At 45.9% G+C, this 26,117-nt stretch overlaps 1 protein-coding gene across 1 annotated transcript in view; it reads left to right on the plus strand.

The window, feature by feature from the left end:
- SLC7A10 (solute carrier family 7 member 10) overlaps nt 1–26,117 on the plus strand; it is a 44,407-nt gene that overhangs the window by 13,871 nt on the left and 4,419 nt on the right. The window contains 7 exon segments of the mRNA XM_083753066.1: nt 13,124–13,328; nt 18,532–18,683; nt 19,699–19,824; nt 20,781–20,934; nt 22,853–22,976; nt 23,106–23,209; nt 24,237–24,333. Of these exon segments, the coding sequence (XP_083609192.1) occupies nt 13,124–13,328; nt 18,532–18,683; nt 19,699–19,824; nt 20,781–20,934; nt 22,853–22,976; nt 23,106–23,209; nt 24,237–24,333 (962 nt within the window).

Consider the following 26,117-nt stretch of genomic DNA (forward strand, 5'->3'; position numbering starts at 1 on the left):
GCCGCATCACCTCACACTGGCAAGACAGAAGGAGCAGGATGTCAGGAAGGGAAGAAAGGCAGAGGACTGGGAGGAAGTTTTGTCTGAAGGGAGGAAAAAATCAGAACAGACAAGCATGGAACGGAACACTGAATAGGATGCCCAGCTGCCAAAGACAACCATAGTTCCTGGGCCTTGTTGAAATAAATGGGTACAACAAGGTCAGGCAGAAGGTAAATTATGCTCTGCTAGGAGACCACCTAGTGCAATAGTTCTCAAACTTTGGGGGGGGGCTGTCCTCCCTGTTCCATAAACTCCCTGGGCCACCTACCTCATATTTTTAAAAAAGCATTATTCACAAGAATGGTTTGCATGACCCAATAAGGAACATAAAGACACAGTTAATTCAAAACAGTAACGAATAATTGCACATTTGTTCCAAATCCATTTAAAACTCTTTAGTTTGATTAATTCAACGAAACTGAGGAACTTGATCCAGCGATACCAGCTTTTTGAAGTCTGATGGTGATTTGCCACTCGGCTGCTCCCTGTGCCCCCAGGGGGTAGTGCCACTGATTTTGGGAGCCAGTGACCTAGTGCTTGCTGGGATTCTTGCAAGGAATTCTGGGACTCGCCTCGCTCAGGAAGGTGCATCTTCCCTTTGTAAGCAAAGCGCAGACCACAGGTCACTTAAGGCAGGGGAGTTGTGCATCTTTTCACTGCTAAGAGATCCTCTGCTTAGCAAGCAGATCTAGTGGGTGCCTTTTCCGTACCACTGATAAATTCTCTGCCACCTCATTTTCCTTCTCACAAGGGGCTCCTTCTTCATCTCTCCTCAGTTCCAATACAGTGGTACCTCGGGTTAAGTACTTAATTTGTTCTGGAGGTCCATTCTTAACCTGAAACTGTTCTTAACCTGAAGCACCACTTTAGCTAATGGGGCTTCCTGCTGCTGCTGTGCCACCGGAGCATGATTTCTGTTCTCATCCTGAAGCAAAGTTCTTAACCCGAGGTACTATTTCTGGGTTAGTGGAATCTGTAACCTGAAGCGTATGTAACCTGAAGCGTATGTAACCCGAGGTACCACTGTACATGCATTAGCTCTGAAAGAATGTTGACTCTTCTCCCCATTATAGGAGGGATTTGCTGATCTAGAGGCTCTGAACACAGGGGGCTTTTACTTTGATTGCTTTCCCCTCCTCTTCCAGGCTTGTCAAACTTCTTTTCTTTTCCTCATCTCTTGTAATTTCTTCTCCCGTTCACAGCAAATTTCTAACTCCTCCCGCAATTGCCAGTTTCTTTAATCCTTCCTTTTACTTGAATTTCCTCCCAGAACAGCTTCCCTGTTTTAGCGCGTTCCTTTCTATTCTCCTTTCACCATTTAAAAAAAAATATTAACCTTCTGCCTCTTTCTAACGTTGCACTGCAGTTCACCTGGCCCCCTCACCTTGGAGAAAGAGGTCCTCGCTCCCTGACTCTCAGCTTCCTTCCCTCAGCACAGGTAGGTAGGTTGGGCTAGGTAGGTTGTGGCACTGAGGCTCACTGTAATGTGGTCTGTGGGCCCCTGTGCTCTCCAGCAGCCTCCCACCTGAAAGATACTGACCCTGGAGTAGTTTTGTTCCTCTATCAGGGCTGTCTTAAGCATATCTGGAGCTGTGGTGCTACGATCCCTTTGGCACACACACCCCCCCCCCCCGGTTTCCCAGAGTTATCAACCTTTTATAAGGGGGGGGACACCCCAAAGTTTTTGACCTTTTTTTTAGAGAGCTGACACCATGCTTACACATTGTCTCTAACAAGCCCTGGCTTAGAACAAATGAGAATAAAATGAAAAGGCAGAAGAAAATCCAATTAAGTCCTCAATTCCAAAGCAAGACTCATTCAAGACTCAGCAGTTCTTCTAATTCACCCTCATGATTCAAATCACAACATATCAAAAACTTAAAGCAATCACCAGTTTGTTGTTCTTTAAATAAATTAATAAAGACACAGACAATGAAGTTCCCGGCCAATTTGTGTTTTCAGTACAAAGCTGATGTGGGGGTGGGGGTGGGGGTGGGGTAAAGCAGTGACATCCTGAACCCCAAAAGGACCCAATACTTGGGTCACAAAGGCTGCAGCCCTAACTGCACTTACCTGAGAGTAAGCCCTGCTGAATCTAATAGGACCTTACTTCTGAGAAGACAGTAGGACTGCAGCAAGAAACACAGTTGGGAATTAGGGCTTTCTCTTTTAAGTCTCAACCAGAGGAAAATGTAATATTGGAGATTAGGGAGAAAGGAATATGAATAGATTGGGGGGAGGGGGCTGATGAGAGACCAAAAACCACAGGTAGCAAGACAAGGCACACTTTCTGGGGAGAGAGGACAGCAGAGGGACCATAGTTGGGTGGTGCGTGTGTGTTTTTCAGAAAAACGTGGAATTGGAAGGGACTTGCGGGTCATCTAGCCCAACCCCCTGCAATGCTTTTTATCTTCAGTGCCTTTTTTTTTTTTTAGTTGGATAGGCAATTAACAGGCTTGTTTCACAAATAAGGGAGAAGGAAGGTTGCTGGCTTGGTTTGGTTTGCCTTTGTCCTAGTTTTTAGCATGTGCTTAGTACCGTAGTTTCAGGCTGTGAGCTGCCCTGATATCTATAGATGGAGGGCACTACTATTACTACTACTAATAATGGTGATGATATTTTTCGTAGGGCTGGGAGTGAGTGGGTGATGGCCAGCTGGCAGGCGCAGGGAAAGGGGAGGCCGATGGCAAAGCCGCACAGTTCCCCCCGCTCGCTGGGGCGCCCCTGAGAGGCCAGTGCCCTGGTGCAACGAACCACTAAGCCCTATGGAAAAGACGCCTCTGTCCTCTATATCTGGAGTTCCAGGTTCTTCAGTTCCAATACATTGCATTATAATCCTCAGCAGGGGCAACAAGTTGATCAGCCTGATCCATGAGCTGATGCCTTGTAGGATTGCAGAGGTGGGGGAGGGGAATACGTGGATTTCTCATACCCCCTTTCCAAGCTTTTGTTTTCAGAAAACTTCTACATAAAAATCACATCAGCAAAATCGTTAAAGGCTCAGTTGTAGGGGTGTGTGTGTGTGTGTGTGTGTGTGTGTGTGTTTTAATAAAGAAAATGCATTTCTGCCCTGCAGCCAAATAACTTCTTTACAACTCAGTGGCAGTTTAAAGAATAACGTTTTTGTATTAAAAATAAATAAATCTTAAAACCAATTTTTAAAAATCTTTAAAGTTTGGTCATAACATAATGCGATTAGAAATTCCTACCCAAGTAAAATCCAGGAGGAATGCTGGAATTATAGCTCAAGCAAAAAAACAAAACCGAAAAAAACACAAGCAAAAAAACCACCCTCTCTTTTCCCATGTTTTGCTCCTGCAAAGAACTTGTGTGAGGAACGTAAGAGTTGGAGTCAGAGAGAATCTGCTCCACTGTTTTGACCCAGTAAAACTATGTTCTGTTCTGCTGGACTTCCTTCAACCCATCCTACAGGCCAATTCCAGTCCTGGTGGGCTCCCCACTGCATCAGTGCTCCCCCCTCAGCTGTGGGGTTACATAATATGCCACCATTCAACACTTTCCACCATGCCCCTCAGCACCTCAAAGTTTGGAAGACAGGAGATAGGAAGATGCCTTATACTGAGTCACACTCTTGGTCTATCTAGATTAGTATTGTGTGCTCTGACTGGCAGCGGCCCCTGCCCTGTCCCCCCTGGTTTCAGGCAGGGTGTCTCTCCCAGGTCTAGCTGGGCATGCTGCTGGGGATCAAACCTTTTGCATGCAAAGCATATGCTCCATCCACATTGACCCTGAAAAGACCGAATTCTCCTGTTTGGATTTCAGGGTGGCTCCTCCATTTGCTCATCGCCAGTCCTTGTTGCCGCCAAGAGGACATGGCATGTTACGTAAGGCACAGGGAATTATCCCTTCTCAATTAGACCCCTGGGCGCTGAACCGGGGCCTGCTTAGTTCAATGCTCGGTAGCAAAGCAAAGACGGGCTTATGTAAAGTTTGTTTTGTTTCGGCCACTCGGCCCTCAGAGTAAACCTGGGTGCCCTCATCAAATTTAATGAGCCTGGGGTTGAACTATGGGCACAATCCATCCCCAGCCCAAGGCTGCGGTCCTGGGCACACCGAAGCCAGTGGGATATCTTGCCCAACAAAGCAGGCCTCGGCTGAAGGAGGCCTCCTCTCTTGGAAGAGTGGCTTGGTTCAAGGTTGGTTTCTGGAGGCAGGTGAGAGACCCTTGAAATTGTCCCTCAACAAATTTGGACCACAGACTGAGCAGGCTCCCAGCTCGCCCTGGTCACCATCCTCCCCCATTTACAGTGAAATGTATTGTATTTCTGTTTAAATTAGAGCAATTACTTCTCCATTTACATCTATGCATGCAAATTAGACTAGATGCGTCCTCTTTCGTCCTCTAGTTTCGAATGGCTGCCCTTTGCTTTCCCGTAAGGCATTGCCAGAAAAAGGACATCCATTCGAAATTAGAGGACGGACCCTTTCTTCGCTTGCGGCAGAGTTGGGTGCCTGTTTCCGTTACTGCCATTGTTTCAAAATGATCCCAACCTTAAGAGTAAATCATATCCTCCAACATTTTTCCGATGAAAATAGGAACGTCCCGTTCCATAAATGATAATTTTACTGTTTATACCCCACACGTCTGACTGGGCTGCCCCAGTCTCTCTGGGCAGCTTCCAACATATATAAAAACATAAGAAAACATTAAACTTTTTTTTTTTAAAAAAAACACACCTTCCCTATACAGGATTGCCTTCAGATGGCTTGGTGGTTCGGATAACTCCATACCATACCCTCCAACATTTCTCCAATGAAAATAGGGATGTCCTAAGGAGAAGCGGGACATTCTGGAATCAAATCAGAAACCAGGACGGCTTCTCTAAATCAGGGATGTCTCTGGAAAATAGGGACACTGGAGGGTTTGGTAAAGCTGGTTCGTATTAACTCGACACCCATCATACAGGCCATTCTTGTCTACTATGAAATATCACTGTATATTTATGCCTTGCAACTTAGGTGTGGCTCCCATGTAGCTGGCAGGCTGTGTTTCATTTCCGTTTGTTCACGGCCACCTCTTAGCACGTGGCCCATATATATGGGAACTGCACACCACCAAACCCTATCCCAAAATAATGCTGACTTTTGCATGCAGTTGCATCCCTATCCAGTTCTGGGAAATGGAAGGAACAATGAGATTGGCCTGTGAATTAGTTCAAGGGAGACGGGCAGGAAGTTGCCACCTGGAGCGTGGACTGAGCAGGCACTGACGCAGGGCCCCCAGGCCACAGTCTTGACGAAACAGAAAGCGTTCCTTTTTTTAAAAAAAAAAAATGGTGATAATTTGCATCTATACCTATAGAATAGAGCATGCAAATTTTATGGTGATGCGATTTCTCTTTCGGCCTTGTTAAAGTGGCCACCCTTGTGGAATGCTGTTCCAGGTGAGATATGTCAAGTCTTGATACTTTGACATGCTTGGTTAAAATAGGTAAAAGGTAAAGGTACCCCTGCCCGTACGGGCCAGTCTTGACAGACTCTGGGGTTGTGTGCCCATCTCACTTAAGAGGCCAGGGGCCAGCGCTGTCCGGAGACACTTCCGGGTCACGTGGCCAGCGTGACATCGCTGCTCTGGCGAGCCAGAGCCGCACACGGAAACGCCGTTTACCTTCCCGCTGATAAGCGGTCCCTATTTATCTACTTGCACCCGGAGGTGCTTTCGAACTGCTAGGTTGGCAGGCGCTGGGACCGAGCAGCGGGAGCGCACCCCGCCGCAGGGATTCGAACCGCCGACCTTTCGATCGGCAAGTCCTAGGCGCTGAGGCTTTAACCCACAGCGCCACCTGCGTCCCTTGGTTAAAATGCAGCTGTTCAAAAGGAGGTTATTATCCGAGCATTTTTCTCTTTCTTGTGTTACGTTAATGCTGCTCTCATTAGATCTTCAGGTATCACTGCTTTTTCTATTTGCTAGGGTTCTTGGCTGAATGTGTTTATGCTGTTCAACTGTTGGAGAGAGAGAGAGAGAGAGAGAGAGAGAGAGAGAGAGAGAGAGAGAGATGATGTATAAAACTGGTGTGCGTGTGACATGATAGCTCAGTTGCTAAAGCATGGCGCTCTTAATCTCAGGTTTGTGGGTTCAAGCCCTACGTTGGGCAAAAAAGTCGGTTGGACTAGATGACCCTTGTGATCCTTCCAACTCTATGGACTCGGCTACATTAGTAAAAAAAACAATGATTTGAATGTGCTATAAATATGCAACACCAGATGGCACCAGAGAGTAGGAACTTTTTATATGCGTTTTTCTGTAGGGTTTTTTTATTTTGTTATAACGATCTAATTTCTGATTTATTTATAATGTTCCTCCCACCCCCTGTGTATAGATGCACCTTATGATTCTACATTTTATTATTGTAAAGCCACCTTGAATTCATTTTGAGAAAAGCCCAGGGGCGGGAACCCTGTGGCCCTCCCACTACCTGCTAGGACTGGTGAGAGTTGTAGCCCAACAACATGTGGGGGTGGGCATTGATTTCCCATCCCTGATCAGAGTTTCTTCAAACATAAACAGACGAAGTGACATTCATTTTCTCTGCACACTTGATTCAGACATGCACATTCTTGTGCGCATGACTTGGCCAGAGAAGTGCAACTGAGAAATTCAGAGATGTGCAGATTTGAAAGGATGGAGGTTGTGTTTCAGTCCATGGATTGTTTCGGAAAGCATGGGCTATGTAGTTTCTCCTTGAAATGCGTCAAATTTCTTTCCCATCTCAGGATGCTTTGGGAAGTACAAGAAGACATTAGTGTGCGCCCCCCTTGCAAGCTCACACTACAATCCCCACCCAGAAGTGGAAGCTCTTCACATGCCAGGAGCTGTAGTCTGGAGCATCCTGGGGGCACCGGTTTGGGAAGGTGGCCACAATAAAGACATTGCCTTTAAGATGTTGCAGTATCCCGAGGGTGCTTCCAGATAGGATTAATGTTGTACATGGGGGTTGTTCAGATATTGCAAATGGGTCATTGGGAACAGGTTTTTATTTATTTATCTATCTGATTTCCCCTGGAAAGGGTAAATCTGGATTAAATGGGGGAGGGGGGATACAGACTGGCATTTTTATGCCAACGATGTCATTTGGAAAGTGCAATAAAGCTAAAATAACACTGCTGCATGAGGTGCAGCATCCTACAAGAGATGCCTGCCTGGATCACATTTGGATGCTTTTTTTGAAGGAAGATATGGGTTAACATCATGTTTAAGCCTCTGAAGGTAGATTACGATAGATAGTTGTGGTTTTTATGTAATTGTTCCTGTTTTCTAATATACAACAAGCAAATAACAACGGTAAAGAGAAAAGATCAAAGCAAGAAATGAAAAAGAAGGTTACGAGGAAAGAGTGGTCCTATTTGAAAAATAGCATTATAATCCTTCATAAGCACATTATCCAAGAGTGTTTTTCCACAGGAGTCCAGGAGAAGAGGGCAGCTGCCAATCACGTTCCCTTACTTTAACCTAGATCAGAGAGTTGGCTAAAGTGCTTTAAAAGCACACAACATGATGGACGCCACTCCTAGCTAGGGAGATTTTAATTCTCCTTCGTATTGCATGTTGTGCGTTTTGAGGGAAGCTGCAGTTGTTCACTGAGTCGCGAGAGTGAAATGGCACTTCTATCCTGCTGGAAACTATAGATTCTCTCCCCCCCCCCCCAGCATAAGAGCACGCCCCGAAACACACTGCGTGTGTCATAGATTAACGGTGCCACCAAGGCTAAATGGGTGTACTTGCGTGACTAGGAATTCTGGAGCGGATCACCTCAGTTCTCCTCCACTTTGGCAGGGCTACAGGGCTCGTGTTTTCACATGAATGAACGGCTCTTGAACGATTTGTGGCTGAATTTCTCAAAGTTGTTAGGAACAAAAAGGCTTTTCTTTAGCATCGAGGGTACACAGCTACTGGGTTTGCCTATTTCTTCACCCGCCCGCTCCACCCCCCCAGCCTGGCGCACCGAGGAGAACATGGTTGCCGCATTTTAAGACACTGGGAAGTTCATTCATTTATCACATCCTGTTATTAAGATCAACCCTCTCTAAAACCTCTTTCAGTGAATGGGCAAATGAAGATGAAGGCTCAGTTCAGACATCATGGCAAACCACAGTTTACACTAACCATGGTTCAGACTCCAAACCATGGTTTGAGTTTTACAGGCATACAGGAAATACTACAGTTTAGAGCAGCTTTGGTTTGCTCTCTGATCAGGACTGCTGTTGGCAGAGCAATGGCGGTAACTGTGTTGCTCCTCCTGTATTGTCTGGGGGCGTCAGCCTGAGATTGGTGGGCGGTTGTAGTGTTGCCAAGGTTGCTGACGGCATGTCTGCAGTGTTTCGTTTTGTGTGTGTGTGTTGCTTTAGTTCATTTTTGCCGCATTTCCCCATCCTATCGTGGCCTGCAAATGGGTTAAGTGTAGCAGCACTTTGGATGGTCTAACAACTGCATCTGCAGGCCTCTCCATCTTCCCCTTGGGACTCTCATAAGAACGTAATAATAGAATGCTGGATCAGGCCAATGGCCCATCTAGTCCAGCATCCTATCCTCACAGTGGCCCATACAAATGCCTGTGGGAAACCAGCAAGGTTGTGAGCCCTGTGGTTTCCAGCAGCTGATGTTCAGAAGCTTGCTGCCTCCAGCTATGGAGGAAGAGCATAGCCGTCATGGCTAGTAGCCATCGATAGCCCTCTCCTCCATGGATTTGTCTAATGCTTTTCTAAAGCCATCTAACTTGGTGACCATCACTGCCTCCATAGTTTAACTATGCACTCTTCTTCTGTGACAGTTTTGAGGACCCTCTTGCCCTCCCACCTGATGCCATTCATATGGGTGTGGGTCAGGGTTAGATGTTGTCTGAGCTGAAAGCAGGGGCACAGAGCCCTGAGCAAGCTCTGCCAGCGTTGATTATTGTCGAGTCTCATGGAGCGCCATGCATAGGTGCGATGATCAGGCAACAGCTGGATCTTGGGAAAGGGGGCTCCACAAAGCACCAACCATCAGCTAATGCATCAGCTAATGACATTTTAGTGTTCCCCTCCCGGTTCACTTTCATTCATATGATTTCACTCACATCCAGTGGCGTAGCGTGGGTTGTCAGCACCCGGGGCAAGGCAAGTAATTTGCACCCCCTAACCCTGAGTGAGCCAGGTAGGGGCAGAGAGCTGCGAGTGCAAGCAAGCGCCCCCAGATGTTGCGCCCGGTGCGGCCGGCTCCCCTGCACCCCCACGCTACGCCACTGCTCACATCAACAAGAGCGGGGAAAGTGAAAAGCTCTCCCCCAGACATTCTCTTAGATGGCAGAGAATTCCCTTGCCTTGAGAAATTTTCCAGCGTCAAAAACAAAAAAAGGAAAAAAGCTTGGCTAGTGAATTCCCAACGTTCCTCTTCAAAGATTCCTGTGTAAGCCCAGGGGGCTGGTTTTCATTCTAGGGCCAGCAGATGGAGACGAAGCCTCACACATCTGCTCATTTCGGGCTTGGGATTTCTGCCCCTCCCCATCCTTGCTTCTGTTTATAACCTAAGTTCGGGATCAGCAGCTAGCTGTGCTTGAGCCAAACCTGGCCCCTTGGGCGATTCTGTTTGGTACCCTGTTCTTAGCCCAGAAGTGAAAGCAGGATATGGAGGGGATTTCAGCTGTGGGGTTGACCCCCACCACTAAGGAGCACTGTGGCCGAGGCCCACACCAAACACTGATCTGGGCTGAAGATTCTGTTGCCACTTCTGAGATCCTCCCAGTAGGTCTCCCAGACTACACAACTGACATGAACATTACATGGGATGTGGGTGCCCCATATCCATATATTATTGTCCACATGGTGGATCCCCCCCCCCCATACACACACAAATGTGGAAGTAAGCAAGGAATCCTAAGAAAGTTGCATGAATTGGGTGAAACATTTGTTGCTTATGGCCAAAGGCGAAAAATATATCTCAAGACTAGATGCCTCCATCAATCTCTGTAAGTGGTTTTGGGGATATATCTCAACAGATCAGGCATTCACACATGCCAATATTGAAAGTACTGTGTATATCAATCATCATAAATAGAAGCTAGAATCAGTTAAAACAACAAACAAAAATAAAACAAAAGGAAGCAATAAAACTCAAGCAATAAAATAAATGATTAAAGTCATCATCACAATGACAATTTATAGCTCTCTCTCTCTCTCTCTCTCTCTCTCTCTCTCTCTGCTCTCTCTCTCTCTCTGAGATTTCTTCAGAAAGAAAGACCATGTAAGTCACAACAAAAGCAAAGATCTGACAGTAGATGACACACCCTTTCTACAGTATCTTTTGCATGTATTCCCAATAAAACAGGATTGCGAAATTTAAGAAGGGTGTGTCTGTGTTCAGCGCCAAATGGTTGAAAGCAGCTCACATTGATTGTTTCAGTCCCATCAAATCAGCAGAAACAGTATTCCTGGCCTGCTTTTCAATAATGTGGCAGAAAGGGTTGCTGAAGTAACGGGTACAAACAACAAAGTGTCTTGTGACATCTTAAATACGAACAGCTGGGTGGCTGTGTGGGCTTCTGAGTGGCACAAGACTCCTTGACACTTTGCTGCAGCAGGAGAGCGGCACAGCTGCTGACCTGGAAGTTGAGGAAATGTAAAATAAACACCCTGACCTGTGAAAATTACCCTGTTGGTGGCACTGTTAGGTCCTGCCTGGTCGGCACAGAGCCACGGCAGCGTTTTCTCAGTGGCTGTTCCCCTTCTGTGAGAGGTGCATCTCACCCCCTTCATTCTTAACACACACAAGGAATTTTTAAACCTTCCCAGTCACCCAGACAATGGATGGCTGAAAGATACTGTTCCTGGCAACTTCAAAATTCTTTGCTGCCAGGGCATTGTACTCTTCCTTTGACATTTTTAGATGCTTGTAACTGTTTTTAGTGTGTTTTAATGGCATTGTTTTACTACACTGTTGTTGCCACCCTGGGCTTCTGTGCAACACAAAATCTTATGTACGGTATTTATTTAGCTGTGATTCCTGCACTGGACTAGATGACTCTTTGGGTCCTTTCCAACTCTATGATTTTATTTATTAATTTAGAAATGCTGTGTATCTCTGTGTTGTGGGTGGGTGTTGGAGCAAAATGCATGTACGTGCTTGATTATAGCACAGTTGCATTTTGCTCCAAGCCGCGGTTTGGGTCTGGGGAATCTACTTGCTCCCTCTGAGAGTCTCCTTACGTAACCCACCGCTCTTGAAAGGCAGGCCCTGACCCTGCTGCCCTCCCCTCACTGCACAGGGTCCAACCTATTAGCATAGCTGTCCTGGTTCCAGGTTTCCTCAGCCTAGTTTAGCATTCCGCCCAGGTTGACCGTCTTCCTTTGGAGAAGGTTCTTCTGAATATTAATTAGACTTTCCCCGTCCGGATTAAAACCTTCGCCAGAAAAGCCATTTGGCTGTGAGATTAAAGTTCTTCCACCTCTTCCTAACACCTCCTTTCTTTGTCATTCTGAGAAAGTTCTCCTCTTTCATTGACTGTCTTACTCACAGCAGTCATGAAAACAATTTCTTAAATCCCGTGCCTTTTACTGAGTGCCTGAGCGCCAAGCAAATGATCCTAGGATCTTCCTTGAAAAGCATCCAGTAGTTGTTTCAATAGCTATTGTCTGCTTAGGGCTTTCCTTTATAGCAGATTTTGGTGTCAGTCCAGCTTAGGGAGTGGCGAATTATAGGGCTGGGTCCTATTCTGACTGGAGCTGATGGGTGTCTGAGTCCGAAGCACTAGGAGGATACCAGAGTGGGATGCGCCGTAGCTCAGCAGTACAGCAGATGCTTTGCAGGCAGATGTTCCCCAGGTTCAGCCGTCAGCATATCTAGGTAAAGCTGTCTGAAAACCTAGAGAATGGCTGCCAGTCACTGTTGACAAGTCTAGCTATTGCTAGACTCTCATCTGCACCAGACAGCATGGCCAAAGGTCAGTCACCCTTACATGTGCTGTTCATGAGACAGAAACAGTGGCAAGCTTTCATCATCATCATCATCATCATCAAATGCTGCCTAAAGACCTATCTATTTAAACTGGTCGCCACATTGTTCTGCTTTATTATTTACTGTTTTATTGATGGCTTTTACTGAGGCATCTCTTTGCATTCGGAGTTTTAAATGTGGTATCATTGTATATCTGAAGAAGTGTGCATGCACACAAAAGCTCATACCAAGAACTAACTTAGTTGGTCTTTAAGGTGCTACTGGAAGGAATTTTTTTTTGTTTTGACTATGGCAGACCAACACAGCTACCTATCTGTAACTTAAATGTGGTATGTACATTATTCTTTTTCAACATTACCTTACTGTGGGGTTGTTGTTGTTTTGTAAACCGCTTAGGGATTTTGAACATTAAGCAGCATATAAATATGATTGATGGTGACGATGGTGACAATGCTGAGCTAGATGGACCCAAAATGGCAAGGGTGGTCCATCCACAGCTGTCAACTTTTCCCTTTTTTAAAGAAAAATCCCCTTATTCTGAATAGGATTCCTCATAAGAAAAGGGAAAAATTGACAGCTATGTGTCCATCCTGTTTTGCTGAAATGGGAAGGTGCAGCCCTGCGCGAACACCAGATATTCACACACACCCTTCCTTATTGCCTCTGCCAAAGCCTTGCTTATTGGGGTCACGGCTTCTGTATTTTGGAAAGATCTCACGAGAGCTCCGTGGGACCTTGTGCTATCCCTGCAAGATCTCGTGGGACTCTTGCGATATTTCATGAGGCTCTCGCAAGATCTCATACCAGAACCCAAAGGCCGCCTCAGCCGCTTCTCCTTGCTCATCCGGCAATGGGGTGTCTGTGTCTGCGGAGATGCCCATTGGATTCTGCCACCTGAGGCACCTGCTTCAGCCTGTCTCATGGATGGTCTGGCCATGCTAAATGGTCTGAACAGGTAGAAGGCAGCTTCCTATGGCTTTGGTGTAGCTGAAGAAAAATACGTCTGCCAAGTACTATCCAAATTCTCCTCTTCAAGTTCTTGCTATTGTTGTTATTGAGCATACTAGAGTAGCGAGATGAGAAGATATGCCTATATATTAATTCATCTTCTCCTACGCCTTCTGCTCCTCCCAGGTAACATTATCGGCTCCGGCATCTTCATTTCCCCCAAAGGAGTCCTGGAGCACACGGGCTCCGTGGGGCTCGCTCTCATCATCTGGGTGCTCGGCGGGGGGATCGCAGCCCTCGGGTCGCTGTGTTACGCCGAGTTAGGAGTCACCATTCCGAAATCTGGAGGGGATTATTCCTACGTCTCTGAGATTTTCGGTGAATTAGCTGGGTAAGTGGCGCTTTAGCAGCATGACGCTTAATCTTTTGGGTCTCACAGCATCCTCACGGCAACCTTGCAAGGAGGGCTATATTGGCACATGCTCCTCCCTCCCCTGAGCAATCGACTGTGGTGGGTCCAGCACTTTGGAAGAGACAGCGCTGAGGATGCCTAGGGAGCTGGCAATATTTTGCTAAAAAGGGGGCAAGGAAGCTAGAGCTAGTGGGTCAGTCTTGGCCCACCAGGTGCTCTATTTCCCCCCAAACAACGCCCACCTGTCAATCAACTGAAAGATGCCGGGGATCAAACCCAAGGTGAGTGGGCGATGCCGAGACGCACTCCTGAGCGCGTGCAGAGTGCGTTCCTCCTCCATGTCCAGAGGCAGCCGCAGGACCAGCTTGCAGGGTGTTTATATTTTTCAAAATATAGTCCGTGCCCCCCACCCAAGGTCTGAGAGACAGTGGACCAGCCCCCTGATGGAAAAGTTTGTTGACCCCTGGCTTATATCAAATAAGGCAATATTCAAAAATCCATTAGAAAATCTTGGTACACAATAAAACCGACTCTCAAAATATCAACAAACAATAATGAAACAGAAATTCGCTCTCAGCAATTACGATAAATCTAGTGAACTGTAATCAATAAAAATAACAGCAAGTAGCAATATATAAAATAACCACCTGTAAAATATCAAATTGAGCAAAAAGTCCCTTAACTTATAAAATAATGTCGACAAAAAAATTATTATTATTATTGAATTCCTTTGCCATGCAAAGCATCATTGCTTTCCCACTGAGTTCTGGATTTGAACCCAGGACTTCCTGGCTTCTAACCCCCACACTGTGCTGCAGCAGCTTCCCTGAGGCTGCACGATTTCCCTTGTTGCCATGGAGGCCTGAGCAGCCATTCCTGGCACAATCCTCTTCCAAACACCCTATTTCATGTTTGGAGGCAAGCATCCTTACTTTGACTGGTGTTTGAATGAAGTGGCTAGGGAGTTTCTTGTTACAGCCTGAACTGCTGATGCAATGTTGCTGAGGGGAGGGGAGCACCTGCATAAAGACAGATTACCTCTCCCCCCCCCCCGCAATATTTCCTCTGGCCAAGAGCAGGTGCAATCCTAATTGCATAGGATACCAGGAGGCAGGTTGCATTTTGCAAAGCCTGTAAATCATGGCGTGAAGATTTTGTAAGGACAACCAGAAGAAAGCCGGCAACTCTTGATCATTTTCAGGGCCATTCACCTCCCAGGAATTGATATTTATTGCATCTGAGAAAGTGCCAAAACGACGAGTCGTACATGGAGATATAAAAAGCGGCAAAGCTCTCTGTGTTGTTTCCTAAAAGTTTAGGCTGACAAAGGCTTCAGCTCCACCCTCAGGCCAGCAATAACTCAACAGGGAGATCGTGTTAACCTTGCCCTGTCTCCACAAGGCTGTTTTTATTGAGGCTAAAAAGGGACAGTAGTTTTTGAGAGAGCTGGACCTGACATCACTTGCCCTTGGGATGAGCACAGAGTTGTGAAGGCCTGGAGGAAGACTGGGAAAACTGTGTTGGGCCAGGGAACACATCTGGGTTTTTTCCACCCAGTTTTGCAGGGACGGGGGTTGCTATTTTTTCCGGGGGCGGGGCGGGAATGGAAAAATTGGGGTGGAAAACAGATTTTGTGGTAGTTACCGTATTTTTTGCTCTATAAGACTCGCTTTTTCCCTCCTAAAAAGTAAGGGGAAATGTGTATGCGTCTTATGGAGCGAATGCAGGCTGTGCAGTTATCCCAGAAGCCAGAACAGCAAGAGGGATCACTGCTTTTGCTGCGCAGCGATCCCTCTTGCTGTTCTGGCTTCTGAGATTCAGAATATATTTTTTCTTGTTTCCCTCCTCCAAAAACTAGGTGTGTCTTATGGTCTGGTGCGTCTTATAGAGCGAAAAATACAGGTAATTCCATAAAGGAAATACACGTTTCCCTTTCATGCTTTTCCAGTTGTACAGATTTGTTTATTTATTGTTATAATTTGTACCTCACCTTTCCTCCAAGGAAATCAAGGACATAGTTCTCCCCCCTCCTTGTAGCAAAAACCTTAATACAAAAACTAAAAGGTGGTCACTTTTCCGGAACCCTTTCCATTTAAACATTTCCAGGCCGATAAAAATGACTTTTAGAATCTTGTTCTGACCAGAAGTTAATTAACCTGCACATTTAATAGCTGTTTTATGAAACCACCCAGCTCCAATAATGACTCTCAGATTCCTGCCTAAGCTTATTTTTATTTTTTTTATTTTTTTATTTCTAAAAATGAAGGGGAAAGGAAGATTAGTAGGGGTTGCATCATAAGCAGATTTGGCTCGGGGAGGAGCCAGTTCCCCCCTTTCTTTCTTTAAATCCTTCAGTAATACTAAAACTTTATATATATATATATATATATATATGCAGGTTTTGGTGTCCTCGGGTGTCTTCCCGTGTAAAAGTTGGGGTGTCTAGGCGACGTTTCGACGAGGTCTCACTCGTCATCTTCAGGCTGGTGCTTTCGGCTTCTTGTTACTGGAACAGAGCGGGATCTCAATGTTTGAGTTCCTATAAATACTGTAGAGGGGGTGTGGTGTCTAGCCTCCAATGTTCTGGGCAGAGAGGAAGTTCCCAGGCTAGTGTGCCTTTTCTTCTTTTGTTCCTTAATTACTTGAGAGATACCTTGAGTGATTTCTTGAGTGATATCCTGAGTACCACTTAGGTGGGTCATTAGGTGTGGATTAGTTGCTAAAGTCTTTGTGTCTTGACCTCTTGAACTTTGTGAAGAGTTTTCCTGAGAAGATGGCTGTATTGCACTTAGTTGTGCTTTGGCTTGGCTTCGTGTATAGGGGCGAGCTGTGGTTTTGTGGCTTGTGTCAGCCAGATCTGTGTAGGGATTGCAGGGGGGTGCAGCATCCGGAGGTGCCACCATGGATTGGCTACTGGATGGTGTCAGTAATTCATCTGTGGAGAGGGTCTGGGTTTGGGTCTGGTGTGGTTGAATGGTGTTGGCGTTCTGTGTGCCTCTGGATCTGGTGTCAGTTTTTGTGGGGAGGGCTAATTTCCAGATGTCTGGCAAGCGGGATGTGTCGTCACGCTTGTTCATGTTGTGAGGGTGTTTCTCTATCTCGATGGCTTCCATGATTATTCTCTTGTGGTGATGTTCCGTGTTAAAGAGCAATTTGGAAGTGCAATACAGCCATCTTCTCAGGAAAACTCTTCACAAAGTTCAAGAGGTCAAGACACAAAGACTTTAGCAACTAATCCACACCTAATGACCCACCTAAGTGGTACTCAGGATATCACTCAAGAAATCACTCAAGGTATCTCTCAAGTAATTAAGGAACAAAAGAAGAAAAGGCACACTAGCCTGGGAACTTCCTCTCTGCCCAGAACATTGGAGGCTAGACACCACACCCCCTCTACAGTATTTATAGGAACTCAAACATTGAGATCCCGCTCTGTTCCAGTAACAAGAAGCCGAAAGCACCAGCCTGAAGATGACGAGTGAGACCTCGTCGAAACGTCGCCTAGACACCCCAACTTTTACACGGGAAGACACCCGAGGACACCAAAACCTGCATTCCTGTACCCGTGAAAATCTACGAAAGCATATATATATATATATATATATTATCCAGTAGTACCTTAGAGACCAACTAGGTTTGTTCTTGGTATAAGCTTTCGTGGTATCTGAAGAAGTGTGCATGCACACAAAGGCTCATACCAAGAACAAACTTAGTTGGTCTCTAAGGTGCTACTGGACAATTTTTTTATATATTTCGACTGCGTCAGACCAACACGGCTACCACCTGAAACTAACACTTGAAGGAGGCCTTCCATGATTATTGGCTTGCAATTGCTGCCACTTAGAAAATATGAGTCTAATTTTCTGACTGGAGTCAGAAAATCTGGGACTTATAGTCAGGGGTGGCTCCAGACATTTCGGCACCTGAGGTAAAATGCCTCCTGCTGTCCCTACAATGTGGTTGGGGGGGGGCATGAGGCTCTGCAAAGGCTTCCCTTAAGGCAAAGAGGGCCAGGTTTGGTGAAGTGAACATGCATGAGGGCCAACCAAAGTTGTTGGGGAGCTTCAGAAAGCAGGGGAGCTTCAGAAAGCACTTCTCCTTAAGATAAAGCCCTTGCCAACTCATTGAGGGCATGGGGAGGTGTTCCTCAGAGCTTTGCTGCTGGTCCCTCTCTGCTCTTGGGGAGCAAACCTGGGTGGAGGAATGCTGTGCAGTTTTGCTGCCCTCTCCCCCAATTTTCTGATTGTGATTGTTGTTATGAGAATCAGAGGGCCCCTTATCCCGGATGCTTCCAGACTCTCAAAATTTTGTGGGAGGGATTTGAATGCATGTCAGAACTTTCCCTTTGTGAGATTAAAGCGGATTAAGGCACTCTGTTGCCGTTCCATAACAAATTTACTTTTAAAAACAACAGCAACAGACTTTGGCAGCATGCAATATGATGGGGAAATGCATGGGAAGTGTGAGATGAATGAACATCTGGCAAGGGAGACGTTTAAAGGTCAAGAAAATGCAGGTGGAGGCAGGTAACTACCCCATAAACGCGTCATGTAACTACCCCATAAACACTGCAGAGGAAATGTGCAGTAAAGACCGCTATCAATCTGACCTCCACATAGGGGTGGGGGAGAAAATCAATTTGATTTATAATTTAATGGGAAAGCACTTGTTTTGGACCAGATTCTTCTTGAGCCAGACCATGAACTGAAAGGCAGCTCCCCTTAAAATTTGCACTTCCCTGAATGTTGCAGCACAGTTCTCCTGCCCAGCAAAGGACACATTAATGCATGTATTGGGGGGGGATGTGCATGGGAATGCATCAATTCATATCCAATGCTTTATATTAGGGAAATTTGTTTCTAAAGTGGCATGTATGTGGCAAAACTGCACTCAAAAATGTGTTTACTAGGAGAAAATTACACTAAAAGGCTTGTACATTTTTGAAAAAAGAAACTGAATCAGCAAACTGATGTGGAAATGTGGAGGAGTGAATTTAAGTCTGCAAAAATGAGAACTGGAGAGGAACTCCAGACGATAGCTGCATCCTTTCTGACCTCCAGGGAAGCTGCTGCAAGCCAGCCAGGATGACCCGATCTGGAGGAGCCGGTAGCCCAACGTGGCTCTTTGCGCCGTCTCATTTAACTAGAGATTCTCCTTTTCTTTCCTTTTCTCTTGGCTTCAGGTTTCTCCTCCTATGGAGCGCAGTCCTCATCATGTACCCCACCAGCCTGGCTGTGATCGCCCTGACTTTTTCAAACTATGTCCTGCAGCCAGTGTTTCCCAACTGCATCCCTCCCTATAATGCCTCCAGAGTCCTTTCCATGGTGTGTTTATGTGAGTATTTATCAGCAACCTTTTCCTTGGGCTTCCAGCGACATTTGCCGAGAGGCCACTCTCCAGCAGAGACACCCTCAACCAAGAAAGGGCTGGTGCCGTTTTAGTTTTATTGGTGTTTTCTTTTTTTTATATAAATATTTATTAAGGTTTTTTGAATATAAAACATAAATAACAAACAACATTACTTATATCATAACATAGTTTCATCACTTCTTTGGACTCCCTCACGTCTCCCGCTTCCACTTACATCTTTATAAAATCTTTTCAAGCAAATTATCATCTTGTTTACAATCTTACATCCGCTCCTTTAAATAGAATCTAGCAGTTCTCCAAAAATTTATATTTTCCTTAATCTCACTTATCGTCAAATTCAGATCTAATTCAGTGGTGGTCAATTGTTTATGATCTAGCATCCTTCTTAACATTCAGTTTTATTGGTGTTTTCAATGATTAACATAAAAAAAAAACATTTTTAGTATTTTTCTATTCCATCTGTGCTTTTGTATTTTGATCTGTAAGACACCTTCAGTCCCAGGTGGGATAATGATAATGATAATAATGATAATGATAATGATAATGATAATGATAATAGGAGTGAGAGGGGTACATAAACACAATACTCATTCAATGAAGCCCAGGCTGTCTTTTGGATCCGCAGCTTCATCCTCTGGTTTTCCCAACCCTTCTCTCTCTTAAAAACAAACAAATAAAATGGAGTTCAGTGCTACAGTGAAACCTTGGTTGTTGAACGCTTCGGAAGCCGAACAACTCAGAACCCGAATGCCAACAACCCGGAAGTGAATGCTTCCATTTTTGAACAATTTTCAGAAGCCGAACAGTCTTCCAGAACGGATTATGTTTGAAAACCGAGGTTCCACTGTATAGCCCATTTTAGATGTCTAGGCATTTTCTGTCTTCTTTCAAAAATAAGAAGCTCAAATAAAAGGGTTTGATCTTTGACGCATGTAGCACAAACCTCTCTCTGGGCGGAATTGTGTTTCCTGCTCTCCAGCACTCTTGACGTGGGTGAATGGCTCCAGCGTCCGATGGGCCACCCGCATCCAGGATATCTTCACTGCAGGGAAACTCCTCGCCTTGGGCCTGATCATTGTTGTGGGCTTCGTACAGATATTCAAAGGTATTTAATGCAGGAACCCTGAATGCCAGGATGACATTGTGAGAATGTCATCAAGCGGAATCAAGCCCTTCTTAGCAAACGGAGCCCACTCACTCTGACGGGGCAGAGGGTTGTTGTTGTAGTTGCCCCTGTTTCACTTTTTCCAGAATGCGAACTCAAAGCAACCTGCAAAAACCAATACATTAAAAACAGGTGCCAAAAGAACCTAAAATGCACCAATTATATCTATAACTATATCTATATCTATATATTGCCTGGCACCTAAAAAGAGATAAGGTTGGCGCCTGGCCTGCCTCCCTGGACAAAGTGTTCCGTAAATGGGGAGCCACCACAGAGAAAGCCCTTTCTCATGTTGCCACCCCCCTACAAACACCTCCCTCAGAGGAGGCCCATGGAAAAGGACTTCAGATGATGAGCACAGGGTTCAACTTGTTATTGTCCCCCTGCTTGGAACTGTACCAGAGAAGTAAACTGGTGTGCCATCCACACCCCTTCTCCAGGTAGCCCTGAGGAGCAGGTTTTTTTGAGAGGGATTCAGTCCTCAGACTGAGACCCACAATGCTGCTCCCTCTGCCTAATGGTAGGATTAGGGAAGCCTGGACAACTAAACTTTTTTTTAATAAATATGTTGTGCAGCTATACTGCAAGATTGTCCTTCCCTGTTTCTTTGAGCAGATTTGCTCGCTTTCTTTACTGGCATGCAGAAATTAAGAATGCAAAGTGTTTCCAGCCTGTGCAGTAGCTCATTGGAGTGAGGGGAGGCTGACTAAGCAAGGGGGCAACCTTGTCTTTTCATCTCAGACAGCAAAGAAGCTGAGACTGGCCCAGTCCAGAGGAGGCCTCTGCTTCTCCCTGGGACATGTCCCCCTGCTCTTCTAACATATTGACTGCATGAGGGGTGGCTGGGCACTGAGATGCATGTCTGAATTAACTTTTGCATTACGCTCTGCTTGTAGGAAACTACGAAGAACTCTTGCCAAGCAATGCCTTCAATTTCTGGATGACCCCTTCGGTGGGGCATTTGGCGCTAGCCTTCCTTCAGGGCTCCTTTGCATTCAGTGGGTGGAACTTCCTAAATTATGTGACGGAGGAATTAGTTGATCCTCGCAGGCAAGTATTTTGCTTCCCGTCTGACCTGGGGTTAGGAGGAAAACCATCCGCGGTGTCTCCTAGCACCTGCCTTTCTGCACATGTCTGAAAAGAGAGAGAGAGAGACCCACTGAAATTAATGAGTGTGGCTAACTTAGGTCTTTTAATATCAGTGGATCTACTCTGGGTCCTTTTCATTGGCACCTCTAGGAATATTAGCAGCTGCCTTACACTGAGTCAGTCTGTTGCTCCATCTAGCTCAGTGTTGTCTTCACTGACTGGCAGCAAAGAGTGTCCGGGGTTTCAGGCAGGGGTCTCTCCTAGCCCTCCCTGAACAGATGCCATTGGGGATGGAACCCGGGACATTTTGCATGCAAAGCGAATGCTCTGCCACTGAGCTAAAGCCCTTCCGCTAACTCTGCAAGAGCCAGTGTGGTGTAGTGGTTAAGAGCAGTAGTCTTGTAATCTGGTGAACCGGATTCGTGTCTCCGCTCCTCCACATGCAGCTGCTGGGTGACCTTGGGCCAGTCACACTTCTTTGAAGTCTCTCAGCCCCACTCACCTCACAGAGTGTTTGTTGTGGGGGAGGAAGGGAAAGGAGAATGTGAGCCGCTTTGAGACTCCTTAAAGGGAGTGAAAGGCAGGATATCAAATCCAAATTCCTCTTCTTCTTTTGAAATCCTGCAGAAGCCACACAACTTGGTGATACTGCAAACTTGACCCCAGCGGCCCTCCCCCAGGGCCCAATTTATCCAAGGGCTGGCTCTGGGGTGTATCCTGCCCTGGGAGTGTTCATGGCTTCCTTTGGTGTCAGCTGGCATCCCTGCATGAGAATATTTTCTGTTCCCATCTTTTGCATTGATGTACCATTTGCATGTTTATAATATTCGTGCGCCCTGCTTTTTGGTTGTGCTGTGTTTTTTGCGGCGCCATTTCTTCCCCTCCCCTCTCTTTTTTAAAGCCATGGCTTACCTGTCAGTAGCAAAAGCCCCAGGCTCAGTTTCATAGCAGCGCTAGAATGAGATTCCGAGTGAAGCCATAAAGAATGAATGAGGCTGTGGGCACACTAGCTTGTCTGCAGCACAAAAATGTAGTTCTTCTAAATCTGGAACACTTTGCGCTGCTTTCAGTTCCAGATTCCAGCTCCTTCCAGCCACAAGTGTGGGCATGGCTGCTTGACACACATTTGCAAAACGAACCCCTTGACTAGGTTATCCAACACCCTTTGCTTCTCCAGGCGAGTAAAGGCAGAAGTGGGGATTGCAAACTTGGTATATGTCCACCCACAACATTATTAGGAAGGTGTAGATAGGCAGGCACACACACACACACACACACCCCACGCATTGCCAGGGCTGCCTGCATCTGTTTCCATATGGAAACACTGCAGGTAATGCAGAATGACTTTGCAGTGAGCTTTTGATTTTGGAACAAAACACTGTTTATCAGCGAGCACTTTCCATGGCGCCAAAAATACACAATCGATCTAGTTCCTGTGCGGACTATGTAGGGGGGAACCGCCAAGTGCTCAGTCCCCACCGATGGTAGAATAAAACACCATGTGTACTAAGCCTTGATCCACTCGCAGAATCCCAAAATTGTACAGTTGGAAGGGTCCTGTTGAGATCCTCTAGTCCATCCCTCTGCAAGGCAGGAACCACAGCTCAAATAATCCCCAACAGATGGCCTCTACACCCAGCCTCTGCACGAAAAGCTCCAACAACGGAGAAACTCCACCACCTTCTGAGGCAGTCCATTCCACGGTTGAAGAGCTCTCACCATCAGAAAGTCTTTTCCTACAGGTTTTAGGTTAGATTTTGCCCTGCTGACCTCATCCCGCTGTCTGTGCTGAAAGAGATCCAGTGCGGATCTGCGCTCTCCGCATTATGTGTTCCTGTTAATGCTTTTTGTTGCCCCCTCCTCCTTTCTCGAATGCCAGGAATCTACCTCGTGCCATCTTCATCTCCATCCCATTGGTGACCTTTGTCTACACCTTCACCAATATCGCCTACTTCACTGCCATGTCACCCCAAGAGCTCTTGTCTTCCAACGCTGTGGCGGTAGTAAGTAAAAGCGCCCCTGGACCTTTCCTTTCCTTCCCCTCCCCGTTTTTTCCTTTTTTTAATTACGATTATTCCTGCTCTGTGCCGTGTGGTATTATGTTTCAGTTTCTCTGCCTTTTGTTGCTTTAGACATTTGGTGAAAAGTTACTGGGCTATTTTTCGTGGGTTATGCCCGTCTCTGTGGCTCTGTCTACATTTGGAGGAATAAACGGATACCTTTTTACCTCATCAAGGTTAGACGAAGTACGATTTTGTTTCTTTTTCCGGAATGGGTGAGGGGAAACCTTTTGCTTTCTTGGCTAGCTCTGAGTCTTTGTTGTGGGTCACTTTTGACAGATTTATTCACTCATCTTAGTTGTGTCCTGCCCTTCCTCCATATCACTCGCGGTGGTGTATATGGGGTTAAGTCTGTGAGGTAAAAATTAGGTGTAGAATTTGCAGTTTGCTCTAAACCACTCCATTATGTTAAGAAACAACAAAACCGACAGGAACATAAGAACACAGAAAGCTGCCTTATGCCAAGGCCCAATCTGCACCACACGTTGAAAGCAGGATCTGGCCACTTTCAACAGACATGGCTCCTGCCATAGAATCCCAGGAAGTGTTGTTTGTTGTGGGGGCTGAGTTGTTAGGACCCCAACCCCCATTTCCCTCAGGGAACTTCAGTTCTCAAGAGTGCCCTGGGAAGAGGGATTGATGGTTAAATCATCCTGGGAACTAGCTCGTGTAACACTGCCCTGACACAGTATTGTGAAACCTCCTGCAAAAACTGATCAGGATGAATCCTCAATGAACGGCCAACATGGTCTCACCTCCCCACAAACTTTGTGCAAGGAAATCAGGATCAATGGCCAATAAAGAGGTCATCTGGGTGTGCTGCATGTTTACATGCAAATCCCCCAAATGCATCAACAGGTGGAACATTGATTGATTGATTGATTGAAGTTATATACCATCCTATATCAGCAGGTCTCAGGGCGGTTTATATTTCCTGTTTTCTTACCGTCTTTATCTCTACTTACTACGAGAAACAGAAGTTAGTTCCTTTGAGGTCAGTTTGGCAGCCTTAAGTAGCCTATTATTATTATTATTATTATTATTATTATTATTATTATTATTATTTATTCCCCTTGTTGAGCCATCTCTGTTTGATTTCAAATCTTTCAGTAGCCAGAAGAAAATGAAGAACATAAGCTGCTCTCTCCATGATGCAGTTGATGATCTCCTGATCCCACTAACCAGTTTTACTTTTCCTTCTAGACTGTGTTTCTCCGGAGCCCGAGAAGGACATTTGCCCAGCTTGTTGGCCATGATCCACGTCCAACACTGCACCCCGATCCCAGCCCTTCTTGTCTGTGTGGGTATTTCTCCTTTACATACGACTCTGTGCCCAAATAGGTTTCTCAGGGGTTTACAAGCATAAAATGACAAGATGCTTCATTATTCCTCCGATACCAGCTTTTGTGGCTTACAGATTCCTCTGAGAGCATCCCAGTGATAAGCATGGGGGGAAGAGTGCATGTTAAGAGGTATGTGTGTCTGTTTCATAGCAAACCTCTTAAGAAGGGTTCAGGAACCTCTGGCTGAGGGCTGAATGCAGCCCTCCAGGCCAAGACCTTGCCCAGCGCTGTCTATCCCCTGGTCACACCTCTTGCCTTGCTTACATGCTTTTAGCTGGTGGGAAGTCTCCCTTGGCAGCAGTCATGCCTCTTGCTTGCCTGAAAGGAGGATGGGGAGCTGCCTTCCTTTGACCCCTGCCTGCCTGCTCCCCTTCTTGCAATCACATAACATGAGTCTTCTGGATCAGACTGATGGCCCGCCTAGTCCTGCAACTTCTCCTCACAGTGTCCAAACAGTCGCCTATGGGAAACCAGCAAGTAGGGTCCAAGAGGACTCTCCTCCACCCAATTTGGTGTAGCGGTTAAGAGCGGTGGACTCGTAATCTGGGGAACTGGGTTCACATCCCCGCTCCTCCATATGCAGCTGCTGGGTGACCTTGGGCCAGTCACACTTCTCTGAAGTCTCTCAGCCTCACTCACCTCACAGAGTGTTTGTTGTGGGGGAGGAAGGGAAAGGAGATTGTGAGCTCCTTTGAGACTCCTTAAGGGGAGTGAAAGGTGGGATATCTAGATTCTATTATTCCTGGTAAAGACCCCTTGAATCCATCCTAAAAGATTAAAGACACCACAGTCTTATTCATAAGTAACAAAAAGTAGTTTTGCTCACGATCAGGCAGAGCACAGTGCAATCCCTGAAGGCAGGCTTTAGGCTTAAAGTTACAAACATTTACAAATAGGTTTACCACATATGGGAGTTGACCTAGTGACTGCAGACTAGCAGTCCAGGAAGTTTGCAGGATAAAAAGGGAAGCAGAAGAGAGAAAGGTGGCAGTGTGACTTGGTCTTTTACCAGGTCTGGAAAGGTCACGCCCACCTACTAGTCACATGCAAGGAAGGATGCTCCAGGCCAGGAGGAACAGGAAGTTTTGACTGGCTGGACCAAACATTCCCTTGCATGTCCATTCTAGCAAAGCAAGGAATGTTGTACTTGACTGCTCCCAGTGGATTACCGGTACATCCCACAATAGGAAGTTGCGTTAAACTGAGCCAGACTCCGTTGAGGTTTAAAGTTTTATGTATGTGCAGCTCTCCAGCTCTCTTACAATGAAATCACAACACAACATAGAAGAAAAATCCCAGCATAAAAAACTGAATAAAAGCAATAAATCTAAAATAAATAAAAAATACTCCTTAGAATCATTATTCTTTATTGAATTTATATCCCATCCACCCCTGAGGCCTTCACTTAGTGCCAAAAAGAAAGCTTGTCGAACTTCTGAGAGAATTGCTGAGTGCACATTTAAAGCACATTCCCCATCCTCCCAAATTCCTGGGAGCCATAGTTTGTTAAGAGGGCTGGGAATAATAGCTTGAGCCAACCAGAATACCCAAGATTCCTGGGGCTGCGCACTTTTCAGGCATGCTTTTAATACACAGTGTGTACACAACATAGAAGAGCCTCGGGGCTGATGGAAAAAGTATGCCCTGTCCAGGGAGTCGCAATAAATAAAACATAGAAATGAGAAGGTTTCCTTGCTTTTCTTCCAGTAATGTTTCCATTTCCATTTCTTCTTCTCTCCCC

Source organism: Podarcis gaigeae (assembly GCF_964106915.1).
Source record: "Podarcis gaigeae genome assembly, chromosome: 8".
NCBI lineage: Eukaryota > Metazoa > Chordata > Lepidosauria > Squamata > Lacertidae > Podarcis > Podarcis gaigeae.